Here is a 22,234-nt window from a genome sequence, read left to right as displayed (position 1 = left end):
GGGGGGGAGTAATGCACATAAAACTACAAAATTTTTCAACTTAAATTCTAAGCCTATTTTTTAAAAAATTGTCAGAGGATTTGTACAGTGAGGAAAAAGAGAGCAAAACATCACCCCCCTGGGGGACAGTCATGCTGCAATCCCTTCTCATCGGTTTCTCCCTTTTGCAGTATTGAAGCACTCATTGCACATGCACCCAGCATTTTTTTCAAGCCAAGTCTCAAACCTGTGGGATATGGCCATCTTAACCACCGGGCAGTGAGCTGGCTTCTTAAGCCTATTTTAAGTATGCACCTCATTTATTATAATTTTAGGTAGACAGAATTACCATTGCCACAAAAAATACTTATATTAAAAATAACTATTATTACAACCAGTTAAATGTCATAATTCTTCAAACATTCCATATATCCCTTACTTTTTCCCCCATATATCCTTTACTTTTAAGATTGTATTCTGTTTATCAATATAAAACAAAGTATTGTTTTTTTAAGTAGCATACTCACTTTGGCAGAACATATACTAAAAAAACATTATAGCAAATCCTGATTATATATCAGCCAATCTTTTCTAAACCTTTAGTACACTAGATCTCGGTTCAGTTAAGTATCTTGGGCAAGAGAATTAGCTCAGTTAATTAGCCCAATTAATGTACTATATGATTTAGTCCCAATCTTACATATTTTTTCGATTGTTAGAATCTATAACTTTATCATAATTTTCTAATCTTAATTTAAAAATCAATGCTCAATAAACAACTATTGGCATGCCTTCTGCTAAAACCTTTAAAACTAAAATGTTTCCAACCGCAGAGAACTAAAATTGCATTCTAAGAAAACAGGAAGAATCTCAATTGAATGTAAACTTTTGTTTGCATAACAAAATTATGCACAATCATCATTCATGCTTAAGTTTAATCCTTGCTCCTCACCTACTAATTATTACTAATTATCAATCATCTATTTATTGGCTGTTATATGTGAAATACTGGAGAAAATGGCCATCCACTCAGAGGGTGATTTTTCTCTTTCTGACTCTCCAGTGAGCGCATGCATCCTATAGCAATGTTCAACTCCTCAAAATGCCATCTCTCATAAAACTTACTTAGCTCAGAAATTACATCACTTCCAAACGATTTTCCAAAACACCTCTCTCTGCTTGAATTAGGCAGCTTGTCTCGGATATCACAGAACCCTGTGTGTACTTCCATTAGACACTTGTAGATTTCTATCCATTCTACTGGTGTGTCTGCCTCTTCAACTACTAGCAAAAGGACAGTGACTGAGAGTAAAACCTGCATCCACACATCTAGTACAATGCCTGGCATGTATTTAGTATTCAATAAATGTTTGTTAAGTAAATTAATTCAAGAACTCACTACAAATTCAGGTCACATATCAGCAATCTAGCTATCTGATTTCATGTCTTTTGGGCTAGGTGCTTCTAAAACACTGTTATCACTGACTACTTGTCTTCTATCATTTATCAAAGCATTCTTCTCTCTACTTATTTCATTTTCCCATCCAAAGTTCTTAATTGTTCTATTTTAACTGAAAAAACATTTGTGGCAAAATGTGAAAAAGAACAGATAGACAGATGGTATACCACTAAGGTAAAACATATGTATAATACAATCATAGCAATGTACACAAAATTTAGCTTCAACTAGCTAGTTTGGTTTTGGTGTTTTGCTTTAGAATGTACGCTCGCCCGAGACATGGGGGGGGGGGGGGGAGAAGCCACCCACTCCAGCGGGGGATAGCCACACTGCAATCCCTTCTACTCCAGGCTCCTCTTAGGATTCTGGGCTTTGCATACACATGTGCTCAGCATGATTTTCAGGCCTCCAGGTCCAGGACATGAATTGCACAGCCAGCCAAGATGGATCTAGTGCCTCAACCTTCATGCCATCTGCTGGACCTGAACTAACTTTTAAAAATATTCAAAAGAGGGGCCAGCAGGTGTGTGGTGGTTAAGACACTGGGTCCCTCATGGCAGGCTACACTATTCAATTTCCAGACCTGAAGGCTTAAAAAATCACACCAGGCACATTTGTGTGCATGCCTAAAATCCTGAGAAGAGTGTGGAGGAGAAGGAACTGTGGCAAGACCATCCCTCTGAGGAGTGATTTCTCACTTTGCCTCTCTCTGTCTCTCTCCAACGAGTGCACATGCCCTGTGGCAAAACCTTAAAAAAAAAATTCAAAGAGACATTCCATAATACAGTAACATCAACAATACCAATAGCATTGACAATGGATCCAAGGCTTAAGGATCCATACCAAGGCAAATTAAAGCCAAATCTGTTACATTTAGTTACATTTAGACATTTAATATTTGTAAATTTGAAAGTCTACACTTTAGAGGTCCACCAGATGTCTAATGGCTATGCCACTGGATTCCCATACAGTCAACTGCAGTTCAAGTACTGGATCTGGCAGCTTAAAACTCACATCAGGTGTGCGTGTGCACCCAAGATTCCATGAGGAAAATGAAGAAGGGATTGCAGGATGGCCATCCACCCAGAGGGTGATTTTTCTCTTTCTGACTCTCCAGTGAGCGCATGCATCCTATAGCAAAAATCTTTAAAAAAAAAAAAAAAAAAAAGCCTACACTTTAATATTTGAAAATTTCCTGTATAAACCAAGTTCTTTTTTTTTTCTGGAGAGGTTTTTGCTATAGGGTGCATGCGCTCGCAAGAAAGACAGAGAGACAGAAAGCAAGAAATCACCCCGCAGGGGGAATGGCCATGCCACAATCCCTTCTCCTCCATTCTCTTCTTGGGATCTTGGGCACTCATGTACACGCGCCTGGCGTGAGTTTAAGCCACCGTGTACAAGACTCAAACTGCGGTCGACTACATGGGAATCCAGTGATATAGCCATTACGCCAACTGCTGGTCCCTGTATAAACCAATTTCTAATATAAACTGAAAAATGATACTTATTTGTATGTCTGAACACAAATTATAAAGGTTTTTTAAAATTACTATTACAGGGAACCAGCAGTTAGCGTAATGGTTTTTTTTTTTAATTACTATTACAGGGAACCAGCAGTTAACGTAATGGCTATGTCGCTGAACTCCCATGTAGTCGACCGTGGTTCGTGTCCCGGACCCGGTGGCTTAAAACTCATGCCGGGTGCGTGTGCGTGCGTGCCCAAGATCCCAAGAGAATGGAGGAGAAGGGATTGCAGCGTGACCATCCCCCCTGGGGGATGATTTCTCGCTTTCTGTCTCTATGTCTCTCTCTGTCTGTCTGGCGAGCGCACACGTCCTATAGCGAAAACCTCTCAAAAAAAAAAAGTTTTTTTAAATTACTATTACTACAAAAGTTGGTTTTATCACAATTCTACTTACTCCTTTTCTTCTGCGAGAAAAAATTTAATACACAATAAATCAATTTTAAGAAATTTAGGGGCTAGGCAGTAGCACAAAGGTAAAACAAAGCTCTTTAAGACCTACCCTCATGGAAAAGTTCCTGGTTTGCATCCAAGGAGACCTCCCTGAATATACTGAGCATCTATTTGCTGACTAAGGCTAGGGCTGGATCACAGCATCAGGACTCTATTAGGAATCCTATCTCTCTCGCTCTTTCTCTCTTGCTCATGGAAAAAACAATAAACTTTAAAAATTGAAATTTAGGGCCAGCAGGTGGCATATTGGTTAAGGTGCTGGGCTCCCACATGGATGACCATGGTTCAAGTCCCATACCTGGTGGCTTGAAACTCACACTGGGTGCATGTGCACGCATACCCAAAATCCTGAGAGGAAAATGAAGGTACTATGGTGAGGCCATCTCCCCCAGAGGGTGGTTTCTCATTTTCTTTCTCTGTCTTTCCAGTGAGTACTTGAACCCTATAGTAAAGATCTCTCTAAAAAATAAATAAATAAATAAAATAGAAATTTAGACTACTATACCTCCCTCCTCTAAGTTTTAAAATATATTAATTTTTTAATTAACATTTCTTTCAGATTACCTCTGGAAGTCCACTAGAAGCTACAATTCCAAGAGAATTCATAAAAGGTATAAAATTTTTGAAGTAAACATTTTTCACCTGAAAAAGAAAATTTAAAAATAGTCATTAAAATTTTAAACGAAACAAAACATGATCTCTGTCACTACTAACACTAGAAGGTACTGATATTTGATCAATGGCATACAGTCAAGCTAGAGTGCTACTACTATTCATTATCTTCTCAAATAATTAAACTGATTATTTACTATTTAATATGAGAAAGATTTGGGGTCTTAAAATGGAGGTAAGAGGGGAACTGTTAATGAAATGAGATTTATGGGAACAAAGTCCATTCAATATTCCACAGTTAACAAATGATAAAAAGACAGGACACTCAAAAAAAAAAAAAAATTAAGTAACTTGAACCAAGTTGCATGGCTACAAAGTGGCAGGATTTAAACTGAAATCCAATCTGTTGGCCATCAAAAACCAAGGTTCTTTTCATTTTTCTACACTGCCTCTTTTTGCTCTCCGAAGCATAATTCTGAGTACCTTACACACAGGTCATCTGATAACTACTTAGGAAATAGTACATCAATTTTTAAGGCTAAATTTAAGAAAATAATTTTATATATAAAATTAATACCCAATAATGCATTTCAAAACCAAATAAAAATATTCCATGGGATTATATGTTGTTTTATACAGTTCCCTGTGGTTAACCTGGACTTTTTTAAAAAAATGTAGTCAGACCACCTGGAGTTATAGTCTTGGTTATTCTACATTCTCAATGTGTTATAGAATGTTAAACAACTTGCTTTTCTTTATTTAATTTCCTTTTCCAAACTTGAGTCTACATTTATTAAGATGGAAATCATTTCAGTTCCTACCTTCCACTTCACAAATAAGCTGAAAGAATTGTTTCTAAAATATGTATTAGTTTTATTTTCTAATTAATTTCAAATTAATTAGAATATTTATAAGGTGGATAGTACTAATTAACCAATTAGTATGACTAACCAATAATTTTATAATTTGAATGTTGTAGGAATCATGTCAATCAATTTAAATACCACCAACGGTTTTAATTGATTATACTTTAAAAATTATAACTATAAAAATTTTCAATTCTAGGGCTGGCAGGTGGCGTGGTGGTAAAGGCACTTAACCATGGCTGACCATGGTTGAGTACTGGACTTGGTGGCTTGCTTTCTCACTTCCACTCCTTCTCTCTCTCTGGTCAAATTTTAAAATATTAATAATAAATAAATAATTCTTTAAACATTTTTTAATTCTAAGAATTATTTAAAATGAAAATTTAAAATGATTTATTACTTATCTTTTTTTTTTTTGGAGAGGTTTTTGCTATAGGGCGTGTGCGCTCGCCTATTACTTATCTTAAAAATGAAATTTTACAAGTAGTTCTGAAATCCAGAGAATTAATAACCAAAAACAGGAAAATTGAATTTACTGCTATTCATTATTTTGTGAATAATCAACCAACTGGAGTAAAAAATACATTTTAACAACATTTTTCATCTTATTTTGCAAAGATAATTTGTGGTTCTATAAAAATAATATATATATGTGTGTGTGTATATATATATATATATATATATATGTGTGTGTGTGTGTGTGTGTATATATGTGTATATATGTGTGTGTATATATATGTGTGTATATATAAGGTTGATCAATTGTTCTATGTATTTATCTATCTTTGATGAGAAGACCAAGAGCCACATAAAAGTCAGATATCTTATAAATCATCCTAATACTTAAACAAGATTTGAGGACCATACCTCCATTGTTTCCCAGAGCTGACAGAGAAATTTCAAAGCTGCTACATTTCATAGTACTGTCTGGGAGTAGTGAATTTTGGACAATATAACAAACAATGAGAATAATAGCATGGTAGAATGGAAAGAGCACTAGAACTAGATATCTCAAAGTTTAGTGAAGACATTGTTAGTATGACCTATTAGTTTCTGGAAGCTTGTTTACCCATTACTAAAAGGAGGCTGAGTACATTACTTATGAAATTCCTTCTAAACCCAGCATTCTAGATTGTGAATAAGTAACTCGGGTTTCCTGTGTATTCTCTGTAAGTCATTAACATTTGGCCTAATTTTTAGGAAGAAAGTAATTATAGAAGGCCAGACATAAATTTAATGTTGTTGGTATCACTCAGCACTAAAACAAAACATTAGGGTTTTCTTGGAAGGATAGTGAATAGCATTAAGTAACTTCAGAAGAACCAAAGAACAAATACACTTGAAAACAGTTGTCTTTATGATAGCTATTTCAGTGATTTCAAAGTAAAGGAGCTACTCCCTAAAATCAAAGTAACTAAACGTCGGGACCAACAGATGGCATAATAGTTATGTTGCTTGACTCCCATGTAGTAAACCACTGTTTGAGTCCTGGACCAAGCAGCTTAAACAACTCATGCTTGGCACATGTGCATGCATGCCCAAAATCCCAAGAAGAGAATGGAGGAGAAGGGATTGCAGCACAGCCATTTCCTCTGGGGGGTGATTTATTGCTTTCTGTCTCTCGGGTGAGCACATGCACCCTATAGCAAAAATCTCTAAAAAAAAAAAAAAAAAAGAAACTGAATGTGAAAAATATTTTCTTTTATAAATATTACACCACCACAAAAGAGTTAGCACTAATTACAAAAAGCAGGCTCATCACAAAAGAAGTATATCCTGTCAGTAAAAAGTTAAATCTAAGTCTCCATTGACTGTTTTAAAGAAATTATGATGTTAAATTACCTCATCTATATTACATTCATGTTCTTTGCAGAGAACTTCAATAATTCTTGTATCATTTTCTAGTTGTTTTGCTATCCGCGCACTCCTGTTCTGACCTCGTCTCGGTGTTCGAGGTGAACCATTAATGGGTATCACAGCTGTTCCTGTAAAAATCAGAAAGTAGACAAGAACAATTGCACATTCCATCCTATAAAATAATTAAATATTTTAATTATAACTCACTAGGTCAGATATAATCCTGGCAACATTCCAATATTTTTACTTGTTAGGTTTCGTTAGAAGGGTAACAATTTCATCTATATATTGAATATCTACTATATATTATTATACATTTATACTAGTTTTTTTTATCCCTATTCTTCTTTACTCCCAAAAGGAACTGTAAAATACCTACAGTCCCATAAATAAATACAAAGAAGTCAGAGAAATAGTTAACTTCTAAACTAATTCTAAGTGTATCCCACTCAGTCTGCAAAAGGAAAAAAAGTTTTCCATTTTAAAATCTTAAAAATGAGCAAATACTTATGTATTTAATTTCTAGTATAGTATAAAAATTATAAAAGTTTTAGTAAACTATGATGCTTTTAAAAGAAAAGTATGTAAATAGAATGATTTACATATGATGATAAACTGATTTTTAAAAACCCTGGATTATTTTAAGTATTCCCAATTCAAACGGAATACAGGTTCAACTATTAAAAGATAACAGATGATTAAGCATAAAAAGTATTTGTTGCCTCTAGACCCAACCAACAACTTACAAGAAACAGGCAGATTCAGAATATGTTAAATTATACCATCGAATAAATCATCAAAAATATGAGTGTAGAAAACTCAACAGGAAAACCAATCTGATTATTTAATAAATAAATCTTGGCAGGGGGACAAGAAAGGGACGGAAAACCTTCAAAAAAAGTTTAAAAGCATATCAACCAATCACAAAGTATAGAACTTGCTTAGATTCTGATTCAGTTAACCTATAAACTTTGTTTTGAATTACATTTATAAGATCATTGAAAATCTGAACATGTACTACATATTTGGTGATATAAAGGAATCACTGTTAGTTGAGTTTTAGGTGTGATAATGGAACTGTAATTATGCATTTTTGAAAGTCTGCCTTTTACAGATACAGACTGAAATACAAGGATTAAGCAGTGTACAACAATGTGTTTCAAAAGGATATAGCTGGGAGAATTGAGCAGGAGATGGGGCTACAAATTGGCCATAAGTTATCTCTTGAAGCTTGGTGTGAGTACATGGCAGCTTATTATATAAGGGGATTTCAAGATGCTTGTAGAAAATTAAAGTACAAGTTTATTTTGGTACAAAAAGTAGTATGAAATCCATGCACGGTGTGTTCATAATACATATTGTCCATGAACTTTTTGAATACCCCACATACTACTGTCTACTCTTACATTAATCTGAAATTCTCCATAACAGGAATTAGTTAAAAGTTTACTAAACTCAGGCAATTCAATACCTCATTCTGGGTTCTCTTTAACATAATAGTTAAAGAATTACATGTGGATTTTAATTATCTAAAAGAACAAAGACTCAACCTAGAGTAACATTACTATATCAACTTATTAAAATTATAATATTGGGGGAAAAAAGTGAAGAAAAGGACTATAAAGGAAATGTTTAAAGGTTGGGGAAAATTTTAAATACGTGTATAGTTTTCTATATATATTTTTAAAATTTCTCCCTCTGCTTTACATGTGGTGTTTGCTAACAAAGATTTCTGTCTTTGCCAAATCATGTTTAACGCATTTTCAAAATTTGGCTCCAGACTTCATTTTCACAAAGTTATTGTTCACAAAGACTAATAAGGTTTTAACTTTACAGCCACTTCAATAAAAACTTTAGACTTCCATATTTTGCCCCGTTGTCTATTATTTTTAGTATTATTGTTAATACTTTCATTATTTCAGGACCAAGAAATCTGTTCAGACTTAGTCAAGTTAATTTTTTTCTCTAGTATAATAAGTGATTTTGAAATCCTTCTCTTGAGGCTAACAAAGGAAGCAATTCTTAGTCTAAGAGGAATATACTCATCTTTAATTATGTTAGCAATAATTATTTTTATTTAAATGAACTTCTCATTTTATCACCCACCAAAATAGTATCAATGTAAAGCTCACACATAAAAACAATGTCACATCCAATACTAATAGGCACTTAGGTAAGCAGTTACTGTAGAGTGGGCTCATCTGTCCCATGTCATTTCACTCTTACTTCTGGCTTGCATTTTGCTTTTCTTTACCGGGAATGTCCTCCCCCAACTTCTTTGATAGGCATGCCTCTAATCCTAAAGACCCTTCAACACTCATTTGAAATACTACCTCTTTTATTTGGTATTCTTTAGTCTTCCGCAGCTGAGAAAACTTCCTTGTCTCCTGAACTCCCATAGCATTTGCTGTCTTTTTTAACAGAACACTTGCTACCATATACTCTAATTATGTGTTTACCTGTTTTATCTTTCCTTCTGAAACTTATATTCAGGGCAGAGACAGGTCTGATTTTTTTAAAAATCATTCTCAGCTTTAGAACCAGGTTTGGTACCACTAGACTTTCAATAAACAACTGGTGAATGACTGAGTAGAAAGGGCATAAATTATTTAAAATACTTACTATATGGTTCTTTGAGCAATGCAGGAGGTGAAAGTTTGATATAATAGTCAAGGACACACAACATCAACTGAAATGAGATTACTAGATCATCTTCCATTTGTAATACCTCCCCTGAAAATGAATATAAAGATTTTTATTTTCAAAAGTGAAAGCTTGGGGGAGATCTTTGTTTAAGTCAGAGAAAACTGTGGGTGTAAGTGTATTCATATACTCATGCATTTGACAATCACTAGAGGCATGATAGAGATTTTTTTAATTTCCAAAAGAAGTCAGGTTTAAATATACATAAAAATATAAACAAAATATTTGAAGTTATATAAATTATAAACAAAGTATAAGCCTAACATGAGAATTTTACAGTTAAATGTGATTATAAAAATTCATTCCTTATGTCTAAAATCATTTTGCTTTTTAAACTGATTTCAAATTTAGATAATAGCTATAGAATTCATTATTCTGAAAATAATTCTGAAATATGATACATGATACTCTTTAATTCTTATTATTTATAAAACCTCATGTATTTTCCATTTTAATTCACTTCCAAAATATTACAATAACCAAAGCCATTAAAAAATAACAAAATTAATATTTAATTGTAAGGTCATCTATAAAACACTTATCTAGCATAAAATTCTAAAAGGTCATACAATAAATATGCAACTAAAGGGCTATGAGAAAATAAATGCATATAATTAATAGGCAACTGAGAAAACAAATAGTGTAGCCACAAAATATACCAATCATGATTGAATAAAGATACTATTTGCTTATAGCTCTGTTATGCATTTTTTAAAAAGAAGTTTAATTCAATTCTCTTCCTGTCTTCTGAGTCTGACTCCTAACCCAGTAGTAATTTCAACAAGTAATAAAGGTATAAAACTTGTGTGAGAAAACAGGCAATCTTGTAACATACAGGTTATCGAGACCCATAGATACAGTGCAAAAATATATTTGTAATGTACTCAGAAATAAGTGATTTTAAAATACCAGAGAGGAAAGTCATGATATCAAGGAAAGGACTTGGTAAAATTAATAGAGTCAGATGGTAGATTCCCTCTACTCTAAAATGAAAGGGAAAAATGTATCTATTAAGACTTAATACTGGGGGGGGCATGGGGGCAGCAGGTAGTGTGTGGTTAAGTTGCTGGACTCCCACATGGATGACCGCAGTTCAAGGCCTGGACCAGGTAGGTTGCTTTCTCACTTTTCCTTTCTCTTTCTCTGTGTCTGGTCAAATTAATATTAATAATAATAAGAAGAAGAAAAATAATTCTTTTTGAAAAAATAAGAGTTAACACTGGGACCAGCATGTGGTATGGTAGTTAAAGATGTTGGACTCCCACATGGCCCATTGTGGCTCATGTACTGGGCCTTTTAGAAAAAAAGAGTTAATGGGGCCGGCAGGTGGTGTGGTGGTTACAGTGGCTGGACTCTGACCTGGTTGACTGTGGTTCGAGTCCCAGTTTGCTTTCTCACTTTCCTTCTCTCTCTCTGTCTCTCTTTGGTTAACCTCAAATAAATAAATTAATTAATTAATTAATTAATTAAATAATGATAATGAATAAAATTAAAGAATTATTTTTTTAAAGAAAGGTAGTATCGAATTTGAGAAATACTCAGATTATATTCTTATGTTTTCCTCTTCTGACATGGACAAAGTATAATCTGTTGATGAGAGAAGGGTAAAACAGAGGAAGTAAACCAATACTGCTAACTTTTTGGCTAACACAGAAGCTCCAGCATGCTGCGCTGAATTGAGAACAATCTGATTCCAACACAGTTCTGTCCAAGATCTAACTGCCGCTGGAAGTGCTCTGCCACAGAGTTCATTCTAAAAAAAACCTCAGAACAACAAAGGCTCGCATGAATTCAGACGGACTCCAGTTTCTCCCTTATCTTCTGACTAAAAGAGACTAATAAAAATGCCTGTTCTCATATTTTATCTCTTTGGGAAATGCAAATAAATCATGGAGAAAGTTCAAAGTGAGCAAAGGGAGGTGCACTCGTACTACATCAGAGAAAACAGAACATCAAGTCAGGGTTATCCACGTAATGTCCCAGCAAAATGAGGGGGCAAGTAACATATGCTTACAAAAGTGTAATACAATTATCCAAACATATTACGGCAGAAAGGAGAGAAGAGGAAGGGAGGGGACAACATGAGAATGGGAGGAAGAATAAAAGGCAGAACCCAATCTGAAAGAGAATCTAAAAGAAGAAAATACCCTATGAATACTTGCACTGAGAATTGAATTAACTCAAATGATAGAAAAACAAAGAGCTGGATGAGATAAGAAAAAGTGAGGAAAAAATAGTACCACTGCAAAAACAGTTTAGCTCAAAATAGAAGAAAGGCCTGAAATAAAACAGCCGATACATAAGAAACAGACAAAAGATCAGAAGAACAACAGAGAAGGTATGGAGGGCAGAACCATTCCGACATACTATATATAGTCAAATATTCCTGAAACAACTAGGAAATAACAACAGAAAAGCGTAATTAAATAGGGAAATATTTTTAAATATAGTATGTTAAGATTTCTTTGAGGGACTGGCAGGTGGCTTGGTGGTTAAGGGCGCTGACTGACCACGGTTCAAGTTCAGAACTGGCAGCTTTCTTCCTCACTTTCTCTCTCTCTTTCTGTCCTTCTCTGGTCAAATATACATAAATATAAAGTTAAATAAAATAATTCTTTTAAAGAAAGATTTCTTTGAAATGAAGTGCAGAAAAGATAGTTGAAAAAGGAATAGGGTGTTCTGAGAAAACCTAATATAGAATGATAAAATCAGGAAATATCTTGGTTAAAATATTGAGGCTCAAATTAAAGAGAAAAAGAAAGAACTCTTCAAGTTCAGAAACAAATGAGAAGGGGAAATTAAGCTAACCTCAGATATCTCAACAGCAAGAAAAATACTGGAAAATAGTGTTCTAAGGGAAACAAAACATGGCCCAAGAACAGGAAACAGTCAAGGTCTTCAAGTTTAAAGGGTAAGGACAAGTTTAAAAAGCATGTCAAACACAGGAATATACTACCAAAGGTCTATTTTTAAAAGTCCTTGAATGGTACAAATCCATCTAGCTAAGGATAAATCAAGACAAAGAACTCAGAAATGAAGAAGCAATGACACAAGAGTTACGATAAGCTTAGACTCCAATTACACACAGAACTGAGTCTAAATAAGTGTAGTAATTATAAATACAGAACAGAATCTAAATGTTAAAAATTTTGATAATAAAATGATAACAATAGATTGAACTACTCTGAAAGTAGGGAGAGAGGAGAAAGAATGAAACCACTAATATTCTTTTTCGACACATATTAATGTATATGTCTTTAAATTAAAACACAAAATTAAATACAATGAATTTAAAAATGTTTTCTCAATGCCTTTTTATAATCTTAGAAAAATATTTTAAGAAAAAAAATACCACTGAAAGTGACAAAATACTTAAGCAATTCCTTCCACTTCTTTTATTTCTCTTCTGTGAAATTAATATTCATATTTTAAATGTAGCACTATAGGATACTTCCATTTTTAGAAAATTGTTTGCAAATGTGCTTATCTACCTACATTTGTAAAAATCAGAATGTATATATAAAGATATTTCTGGAACAACAATCACATAATTTTCACTATAATTTTTTGTAGGTGAATTTTGGATAAGATTTTTATGCTCTTTGCTATATTGTTTGAATTATTTATCATGAGCACATAATTTTTTAGAAACAGTTACATTATTCTTAAAAACAGAAGGGCAAGAAGGAAAGAGAGGCTAGGAGGGGGTCTCCAAAAAGTTCATTATGAGAGAACTATGCAAGGATTTAAAAAAATTTTTTTCAAAGAATTATTTTTTATTTAACTTTATTTACCTATTAATTTATTTTCTAGTTTGACCAGAGAGGGACAGAGCAAACAAGAAAGAGTGGGAAAGTGAGAAAGCAAGCCGTAAGGTTCAGGACTCAAACTTCGGTGGACCATGTGGGAGTCCAATGACCTTAGCCACCATGCCTCCTGCCAGCCCTCAAAAAAGTTTAAACCAAAATAAACCTGTACTTTATTTCTAGCATTCTATGAACTTTTGAAGTCCCCCTCATATTAGAAATAGAAGTGAGGGCCAGCAAGTGGTGTGGTGGTTAAGATGCTCGACTCCCACCTGGCCCACAGTTTTCAAGTCCCAGACCTGAGGGCTTTCCCCTTCTCTTTCTCTCTGGTCAAATTTAAAAAATAATAATAATAACAAATAAAATTAAATTAAAAATAAATAATTCTTTAAGAAAAAAAGAAACAGAAATAAAATGAGATATTTTCAAAGTTGTTTCCAGTACCAAAATTACAAGAACTTGCTAACAATTATAAAAGAATGGAGGGGTGGGGACGGCATGACTTAAATAAGAAGGAGCGCTTAGTCCAAAAAATGTCAATCAATTATTTTATTTGAAACATTTGCATTTATTATAAACATAGTAAGTTTACCTTTTGCTAGTAAAAATGTGATCCAAGAAATTTTTAGTACCAACACAGGATTTATTTCAGTAGATATCCTAGTAAATAAATAGAAAACAGAAAAATAACTACAGAACGTTTTCTAACCATATCTTTTGGGTGTCTTTGCTTGTTTAAATTATAAAACTGGGGTAAATGCACATAGAATATAATCTATTTTAAATGCACAGTATACACATGAACTTAATTTGCCACAATTCACTTAGTGTTTTTATCGAGATGTTGTATTTAACCACGTATACATTTTGTAAAGACATCTCAATTCTAATCTAAAAATATATAAAGGGCATAGTACTATAATGTACTCTGTTTCAAATGACCTTGATACTTTTTTGTTCTTTATAGTTTTCTAATTTAAATCAACATTGTAAACAGAAAAGTAATGATCTGGGTGATTCTAGTTTGCCAATTTAACACTTTGCCTTGGCAAGCTTTCCACATTCACTTGTTGGATAACAGATACATATTAATTAATAAACAATTTCCCTTTCTATCAATCATCTTCAATAATACTACTTGAAGGGGACAAAACTCTCTTATGTACAATTGATTCATTTTCTCATGCCAGTCTAGGACTATCCCACACCATCCTTGCTCCTCAGACCAGACCTGGTTCATCCTCCCATCCCTCACACCCCTACCTGACACACACACATCAGGTGTTCTTCTGGAGCTCTACATGAGTATATTTTACAGCATACATTACACATTTTTAAAATAATGTGGAAATTTTAATATAGGCCTTTGTATTCATTCTTATACAAAAATCATGTTCCAAGTCTTAGTTAATGAAAAGTCTATAATTAACTGTATATAGATTTGGTTGATGAATTTGCATTTTTCCCAGAGTTTGTGATACGATGAATCAAATCCATTTCTACCTTATTAGTTCTCCCTTGTCGTACAAGGCATATTTTTACACCATTTTCTTTGTGAGAAGATAGATGATTTAGATAGGACTTAACTTTAAAGAAACATACTAAAAGCAATCAAATCAATGCCCATGTTATCAACATGTCTGATTTCCAGAAAAATCTCTTTATTTTTAAATTGTCAGAAACAGACAACAAGAGGGAAAGGGAATAAGCACCTCTTACTGAGGTATTGTCATACCACAATCCCTTCTCCTCTACTTCTCCATCCTGTTGGGGTTTTAGACATGCATGCACATGGGCTGGGTATGTTTTCTCAAGTCACTGGGGTAACGATTCAAACTACACTCAGCCATGTGAGATCTGACTCCCTTAAACACTAGGCCATGGGGCCAGCCCCAGAAAATATTTTTTTAAAAAGTGGAAAATGACGTTCTGAACTACTTACGAACTGCTGGGCTGTGTCAAATATATAAGTTCACATGTCCTGAAAAAGAAAAAAATTATATTAACATTATAGCTTTCAAAAAGATACATTTTAATTTTTTTATGATTTAGAAATCATAGTAACTTAATCATGTTTTATTCATCTTTTTTTTTAAAGTACATATACATTTCAAGAACAAAAATGGGCCCAGCCACACTGGCACACGCTAAGAAGCAGCCACTCTGCAGACTGAGGCCACATGGAAGGAACAGTTTCAATTCCTGGCCAATCTGAAGGCCAGATACAATGGTAGGTGTCTGCAGTACCAGCTGAGGCTGGAAGGTGACAGTGTGAGACCCTGTCTCTGAAAAAAGAAAAAGAAAGTATAGCATTATGAAACAAAGTTGAAGTTGATTTTTCCAATTACAACATCTTATATCACTGGAATATCTAAGTACAAGTTTATTTGTAACTCAGAATACATTTATACTTGAATCTTTTTTTTTTTTTGAGATTTTTTTTTTTTGAATCTTCTCTTTTTTTTTGAGAGAGGTTTTTTGTTTGTTTGTTTGTTTTCTATAGGGTGCGTGTGTTCACCAAAAGGACAGAGACAGAGAGACAGAAAGCAAGAAATCACTCCCCAGGGGGTACGGCTACACCACAATCCCTTCTCCTCCATTCTCCTCTCAGGATCTTGGGCATACATGCACACATGTACACATGCCCGGCATGAGTTTAAGCCACCGGGTCCAAGACTTGAACTGCAGGTGACTACATGGGAGTCCAGCGACATAGCCGTTATGCCAACTGGTGGTCCCAATACTTGAATCTTATTCTAATAGATCTGGTTAAAGCCCAGATCAGATCAGAAAAGTGTATTTTACTAACAGTAATATCTATTTATATTGGTCTTTCCTGAAATAAACAGACTTAGGTATCACAGTTAATCTTCCCAATTTTTCTTCAGATAAAGGTACAAATAAGAAAAAGAAAAAAGGAAAAAAAAAAAAAACAGCTGATCTACCAAGAGACAAATATACTCTAAATTCTCTCACATGACTAGTCGATAAAAATTCTAAATCCATTTTACAAAGTCTTGAGTGATCTTTTAAGGTCAAATCTATGTTACTCCTCAGTTTAAAATCATTCAATGGCTTTCTACCCCCTGCAAGGCAAAGTTCAAGCTCACTATCAATCTGATCCCTTCTGGCCTTTCTGTCATTAGCAATATCAAAATATATCCTGCTACTGTTTTGGCTTTGTACATATGCTAATCCTGTCTAGGATGCTCAGTCCCAGTTCCCATTCATTTAGCTTGGCCAATTTTGACTTATCCTTTCAACACTATTCAGACATTGCCATCTTTTTCTTTTTTTCTTTAAGAATTATTTATTTATTTTTATTATTATTGTTAAATTTGCTATAGGGTATGCACACTCACCAGGGAGAAACGAAAGAGATTGAAAGACAGAATGAGAGAGAAGGTGAGAGAGAGGGAGAGGGAGGAAAAGAGAGAAAGCAAGCTGCCAGGTCCAGGTCTTGAACCACAGTCAACCATGTGGGAATCCAGAGTCTTAATCACCATGCCACCTGCCAGTTCAACATTGCCTTCTTCTATCGATTTTTCATGATCAAAATCATCCCTATAGTTACCCTCTCACCATTAAACATATACAATGTAATACTTTCCATGCTGTAACACAATCCTTCACAGTAAAGCATCACATTCATTATTACATTTACTTTAATAAGCAATATAATGTAATATAATCTTGATAATTATGTCATAAGATTGTGTATCACCAGTTCCTAACTAACACCTCAATACTAACACTTAAGATAACACTTGATGGGGAACCAGCAGTTAGCATAATGGCTATGTCACTGGACTCCCACGTAGTCAACCGCAGTTCGCGTCCCGGACCCGGTGGCTTAAAACTCACGCCAGGCGCGTGTGCGTGCGTGCCCAAGATCTCGAGAGGAGAATGGAGGAGAAGGGATTGTGGCGTGACCATTCCCCCTGGGGGGTTGATTTCTCACTTGCTATCTCTATGTCTCTCTCTGTCTGTCCGAGCGCACGAGCCCTATAGCGAAAACCTCTCAAAAAAAAAGGTAACGCTTGATGTACTTCGTCAATTGAGTAGCAATGAAACAGTTAATAGTGTAGGTCTTTAAAGTATATTCCACAAGATTTGACAAGATTTTAACTGATGTTAAATAAACATATTTAAGTATTATGGTAAGTTTAGGAAATGCTGAACTCAACAAAGTTTAAGAGTTTGTTCTATAGGACTTTGAAAAAACCTTGGGTTGTCATTGTACATTGTGATTCATGCCCCAAAAAAATGTGCCAAAGGGCTTTCAGTGGAGAGAGAACCAATACATGTGCGCACGCGCAGGCACAAGAAAGCACTCCTCCACCCCTATTCTTCACCCCCTCCAACCCCTACTCCACCTCCCCATGGAGCACGGTCTCACCACAGTCTCTTCTCCATTTCTCCATTCTGGGATTTGGGGCACATGCACACACACATACTTGATTTGTTTTTTCAAGCTGCTGGGTCCAGGATCCAGTCACCTTAATTACCAGGCCATGGGCTGGTCCCATTGTGACTCTTTAAGGGAGAGGCATGCTATGAAATGTTTCACAAAGTGGGGGAAAAATAATTGTTTGTTTGCTTTAAAAGCTAACATTCATGGAAAACTATGTTTATGCCAGGTACTAGACTCGGCACTGTCTATACATTATCTTATTTTATATATTAAAAAAAAAACTAACAAAGTAGGTACTACTATAAACTTGATTTATGTGTTAGAAAATTAAGCACTAAAGTTACATAACTCATTTGTCCAAAATCACACAGAGCATGTTGGAGCCCAGGTAAGAATCCAAATCTGCTTGACTCAAAAGACTCCATTCTCTTCTCCCTCCAGCTGTACTAGAGTCCTCCTGTTAGGTAGGACATCACGCCAGATTACTGTTTTACAGAAAATGCTTTAGAAACTCTGGTATTGTGCATTATTTACTAATCTGGAAATATCAGAGTTTAATGAGAAAATATGGGATCTGAAATGAAGAGTCTCAACACTTCAGAATTATCCATACAAACCACACAATATTTTAAAACTTGCACTTCTCAACATGTAATAATTGTACTCGTTGTTTTGTTTGTTTGTTTTTAACATTCTTTATCATCTGAATTTTCTACCATTTAAGCAATTTTTTATAACTTTCTTCTTCCCATCCTCCTGGACTAACTTATACTCTTCAAAAAATATACACAAAATAAATATATACTTTAATAGAATTATAATATGAATCTGAACATTTGAAAAAATGAATGTTGGCTTAATACCTTTATTTATTGATCACTACTGTTTATGTAAAAGGGGGGTGGTGGGACCAGCAGATGGCGTAATGGTTACATCAATAGACTCCCACATAGTCTACTACAGTTCAAGTCTCAGACTCAGCAGATTAAAACTCACACCCGGTGCCTGTGTGTACATGCCCAAAATCCTGAGAGGAAAAAAGGAGGAGAAGGGATTGGTACGTGGCCACCCTGGGAGGGGGGTGGTGATTTCTCACTTTCTATCTCTTTGTCTCTATCTCTCCAGCAAGCGCACATACCCTATAGCAAAAATCTCTAAAAAAATTAATAAATAAAAAATTAAAAAATGAGGGGTTGGTAAACACCTTAAACGAAGTAGACTGTAAAGTCTGCAATTATCTACTAGGCTATTCTACTTTCTAATTTCTTTTTATAATTTCCCCTTAGAGAATCAGATACAATTAATCAGTAGAGTGTGAAGGGTAAAGAGGGAAAAAAAAGACATATCCAAGCAGATTCTTTATTTCAAACCAAAAAACCTGGGCGTATCCTGTTAAGACATTACAATATTATTGTATTTATGCACACACACGTGCGTTTATCATCCATGGTTCCTGGCTCCTAAGTTTTAGCCTTTTGTTCTTGGTTCCAGAAGCAACTGAGAGATAAAGGTGACGTCTGACCTTCCTCTACTCTGCTTTCACCTGCTCCTTTTTCTCCCCAAGGCTGGTCATGGAAACTAGCCCCAAAGCAGGTCTTCGAAACTCTAATCTTCTCCTGCCTTTATGACTCCTCATTCCAGAGGGGTTCTGCTACATACCGAAAAGGAATTCCGCACAGAGGGGCCAAGAATCTGAACAGACAGGCCTTGCTGTGTTTCCCCACCCAGTCTATTAGCATTTCATGCCTATTCAATGAAGTCCCCATAAAGACCCAAAAGGACTGCGTGGCCAACTTCCGGTTAACCGAACACGTGGAGGTCCTGGAGGGTAGCGCGGTCACAGACCGCATGGAAGCTCCGCGCCACGCCGATTCCACACGCGCAGCCCTACACGTCTCGTCGTCTGTATCCTTCGAAATATCCTTTATAAAAACCGGTAACTGTAAGTGTTTCTCTAAGCTCTGCGAACCTCTATAGCGGATTAATGGAACCCAATGATGGTGGGGTGGGTCATGGGCCGCCCAGTGTGTATAACGGGTAGGTCGGAGGCATAAGTTAAACAATCGGGTTTGCGACTCGATTCAGAAGGTTGGGGGGAGGCTCTTGCAGTCCTGGGGACCGAACCCTCACTTTCTTGGGATCTGATACTATCTCCAGGTAGATAGTGCGAGAACGGAACTGAAATAGAGGACACCCCACTGGTGTCTACTGTGGAACTGAATGCTTGTTTGCTAGTGGAGAAATATCCACATATTTTGGAATCCAGGAAGTGATTTCTATTGATTATTGAGTGAGAGAGTTCAGAAGAGATTAAAACAGCTTTTTTTTTTTTTTTTTTTTTAACATTCTCGGGATTACTGTATCGGGAAACAAAAATCAGAATAGCACCCCAACTCTCTTCTACCAAGCAGCCCCCAAATCCTATGTATAGAAATAACCTGATACATTTAAATTGTGATTACAGAACAGAATTTTCTTAAAATTGGCTTAGAGACGTTTTAGCTTACTTTGTTAGAGGTAGCATACCCTTAGAAACTGAAATTTCTCATATGAAATCTTGGTAAATATTTTGGTAAACTTTTGTCCAATCATTTCTTTTTAAAATTTTTTTCTTTTCTTTTTTTACAATTGAAGTATGAATATATATATATATATATATATATATTATATATGAAACTAGAAATGGAAAATATTGACAACATGCATGGTTAAGCCAATTATTTCATTTTACGAATTAGTATTCTGTTATTTTTTCTTTATGTGCAGTTATAATTACTGTATATCATGCTTTGTTTACTTAATGTTAAAAGTACTTTTCTCCCACTATTATTCCTTATCAACCTTTATATTTTTAATACTTTATTTACTGTATAACTTTAGTTATGAATATGTAAGTTTCCAGTTTTTAAGGGGTTGAAATATTATTCTGACAAAAATCTCTAAAGTTTTTCTGTATTTAGGATATTCTTTAGGATAAGATCCAAGATAGGAATTAAAAGGTTATATACAAGTTTAAAGAACAGAAAATAATTTAGAAAGTCACTATTAGGTACCTTTTTTTTAAAGGCAAAAAAAAATTGTATTTTCAGTATGATTTACTCAGTGTAAAACAGTACTAATGGGAAGAAACATTCTAAAATATAAAAAATGATTACAGGATTGTAAGTTTAATTCCTAATTTTCATTTATATTTGTGTGTTTTCTAGTATTCTATAATTCTCATTTCTTACACGAATTAGGTGATTTCTTTAATAATAAAAAATTTCCTATTTATGGTGCAAAAAGCTTCTGCTCTCTTCAAGAAAGGGCAAAATAAATTAAAAAAAAAATAATAATGATGGCCAAAGCTACAATATTGCAACTAAAACCCAGGAACAAGTAAAGATACTCCTTCAAAAGCTCTGGGCAAGCTTTCATTTTTTTTTCCACTTTTCCCATCTTTGATCCCAACTGTAAAGTTCATGGCATACCAACCAAAAAGAAAGAAAAGAAAAAAAAAAAAGAAAGAAAGAGGTATCCTGAGACCATGCCTCTTTCGATCTCTATCGCCTTCCTCATTCTCCCTAAGATATCTAAGAACATGCTCTTTTTCTGCTCACCTTTTATACAACTTAGTTAAAACATTAACTTTCATATTTGCTTATGCAAAGCAAATGTAATATCAGGCATATGACATTAAGGGCTATGCTGCTTGGAGTGGAGACCTACTTTGGATGAAAAGTATATTAAAAACTTAAGTATGCATTACTCCCAGTAGAACATTAGTGGTAAAAAGTCTTCTAAGCCTCCATTGGGAGTACAAATCATTACTAGGTAATACAGGTCACAAACACGTTCAATCGCTAGTGTGCTTTCTCTTTCTAAACTAAATAATACCATAAGGAAGAAGTTTAAATTTAGGTCACTATTCTACTCAGAAGTCTTCTATCAGAGAAGGCTAAAATGGGAACTAAAAGTCTGTGAAAAGAAATAAGACATATAAAAGAATAGAGAATAGTTCACTTTAGAGGAAGCGTTATGCATTATGACTGGATAACTAAGAAAACAGAACAAGCCTAGGGCATTATATTTAATAACATCACTAAATATCTAGTAGTTCCCAGATGGATTCTAACTATGAACAGTGACGTGAAAAAATAATAAAAAGTTTACCTTTCTAGCTTGCTGTAGAGTGCACATAATACATTATACTTCTTCAACAATCTTGACATAGCATTATCAACTTTGGTACTCGTATCAATTTCTTTTAGTAAGTCAAAGAATTTATAGACACTACAAAGGAAAGAGAGGAAAAGATGAGTCAGTAAATTTCAAAATTTATTTCATTTTCAAAGCATAGACATTTCTTCTTATTTAGAATTATTTTATTTAACTTTATCCATTTATTTATTTATTTATTTTTGCTTTTTTGGTTTTTTTTTTTTTTTTTTGAGAGGGTTTTTTTTCACTATAGGGCGCGTGCGCTCGCCAGACAGACAGAGAGAGACATAGAGACAGAAAGCGAGAAATCACCCCCCAGGGGGGATGGTCACGCCGCAATCCCTTCTCCTCCATTCTCCTCTC

At 34.6% G+C, this 22,234-nt stretch overlaps 1 protein-coding gene across 1 annotated transcript in view; it reads right to left on the bottom strand.

Annotated features, from left to right (window-relative positions):
• RB1 (RB transcriptional corepressor 1) overlaps positions 1-22,234 on the bottom strand; it is a 175,399-nt gene that overhangs the window by 113,485 nt on the left and 39,680 nt on the right. Inside the window, exons 7-12 of the mRNA XM_027771835.1 lie at positions 21,824-21,943; positions 15,200-15,238; positions 13,850-13,917; positions 9,371-9,481; positions 6,734-6,876; positions 3,978-4,055 (exon numbers count right to left, since the gene is read on the bottom strand). Of these exons, the coding sequence (XP_027627636.1) occupies positions 3,978-4,055; positions 6,734-6,876; positions 9,371-9,481; positions 13,850-13,917; positions 15,200-15,238; positions 21,824-21,943 (559 nt within the window). The remainder of the gene's footprint in view (positions 1-3,977; positions 4,056-6,733; positions 6,877-9,370; positions 9,482-13,849; positions 13,918-15,199; positions 15,239-21,823; positions 21,944-22,234) is intronic.

The sequence above is a fragment of the Tupaia chinensis genome, unplaced genomic scaffold, assembly GCF_000334495.1.
Source record: "Tupaia chinensis unplaced genomic scaffold, TupChi_1.0 Scaffold000037_17, whole genome shotgun sequence".
Lineage (NCBI taxonomy): Eukaryota > Metazoa > Chordata > Mammalia > Scandentia > Tupaiidae > Tupaia > Tupaia belangeri.
The sequence above is the reverse complement of the archived record's forward strand: the minus strand, read 5'-3'. Positions and strand labels throughout refer to the sequence as shown.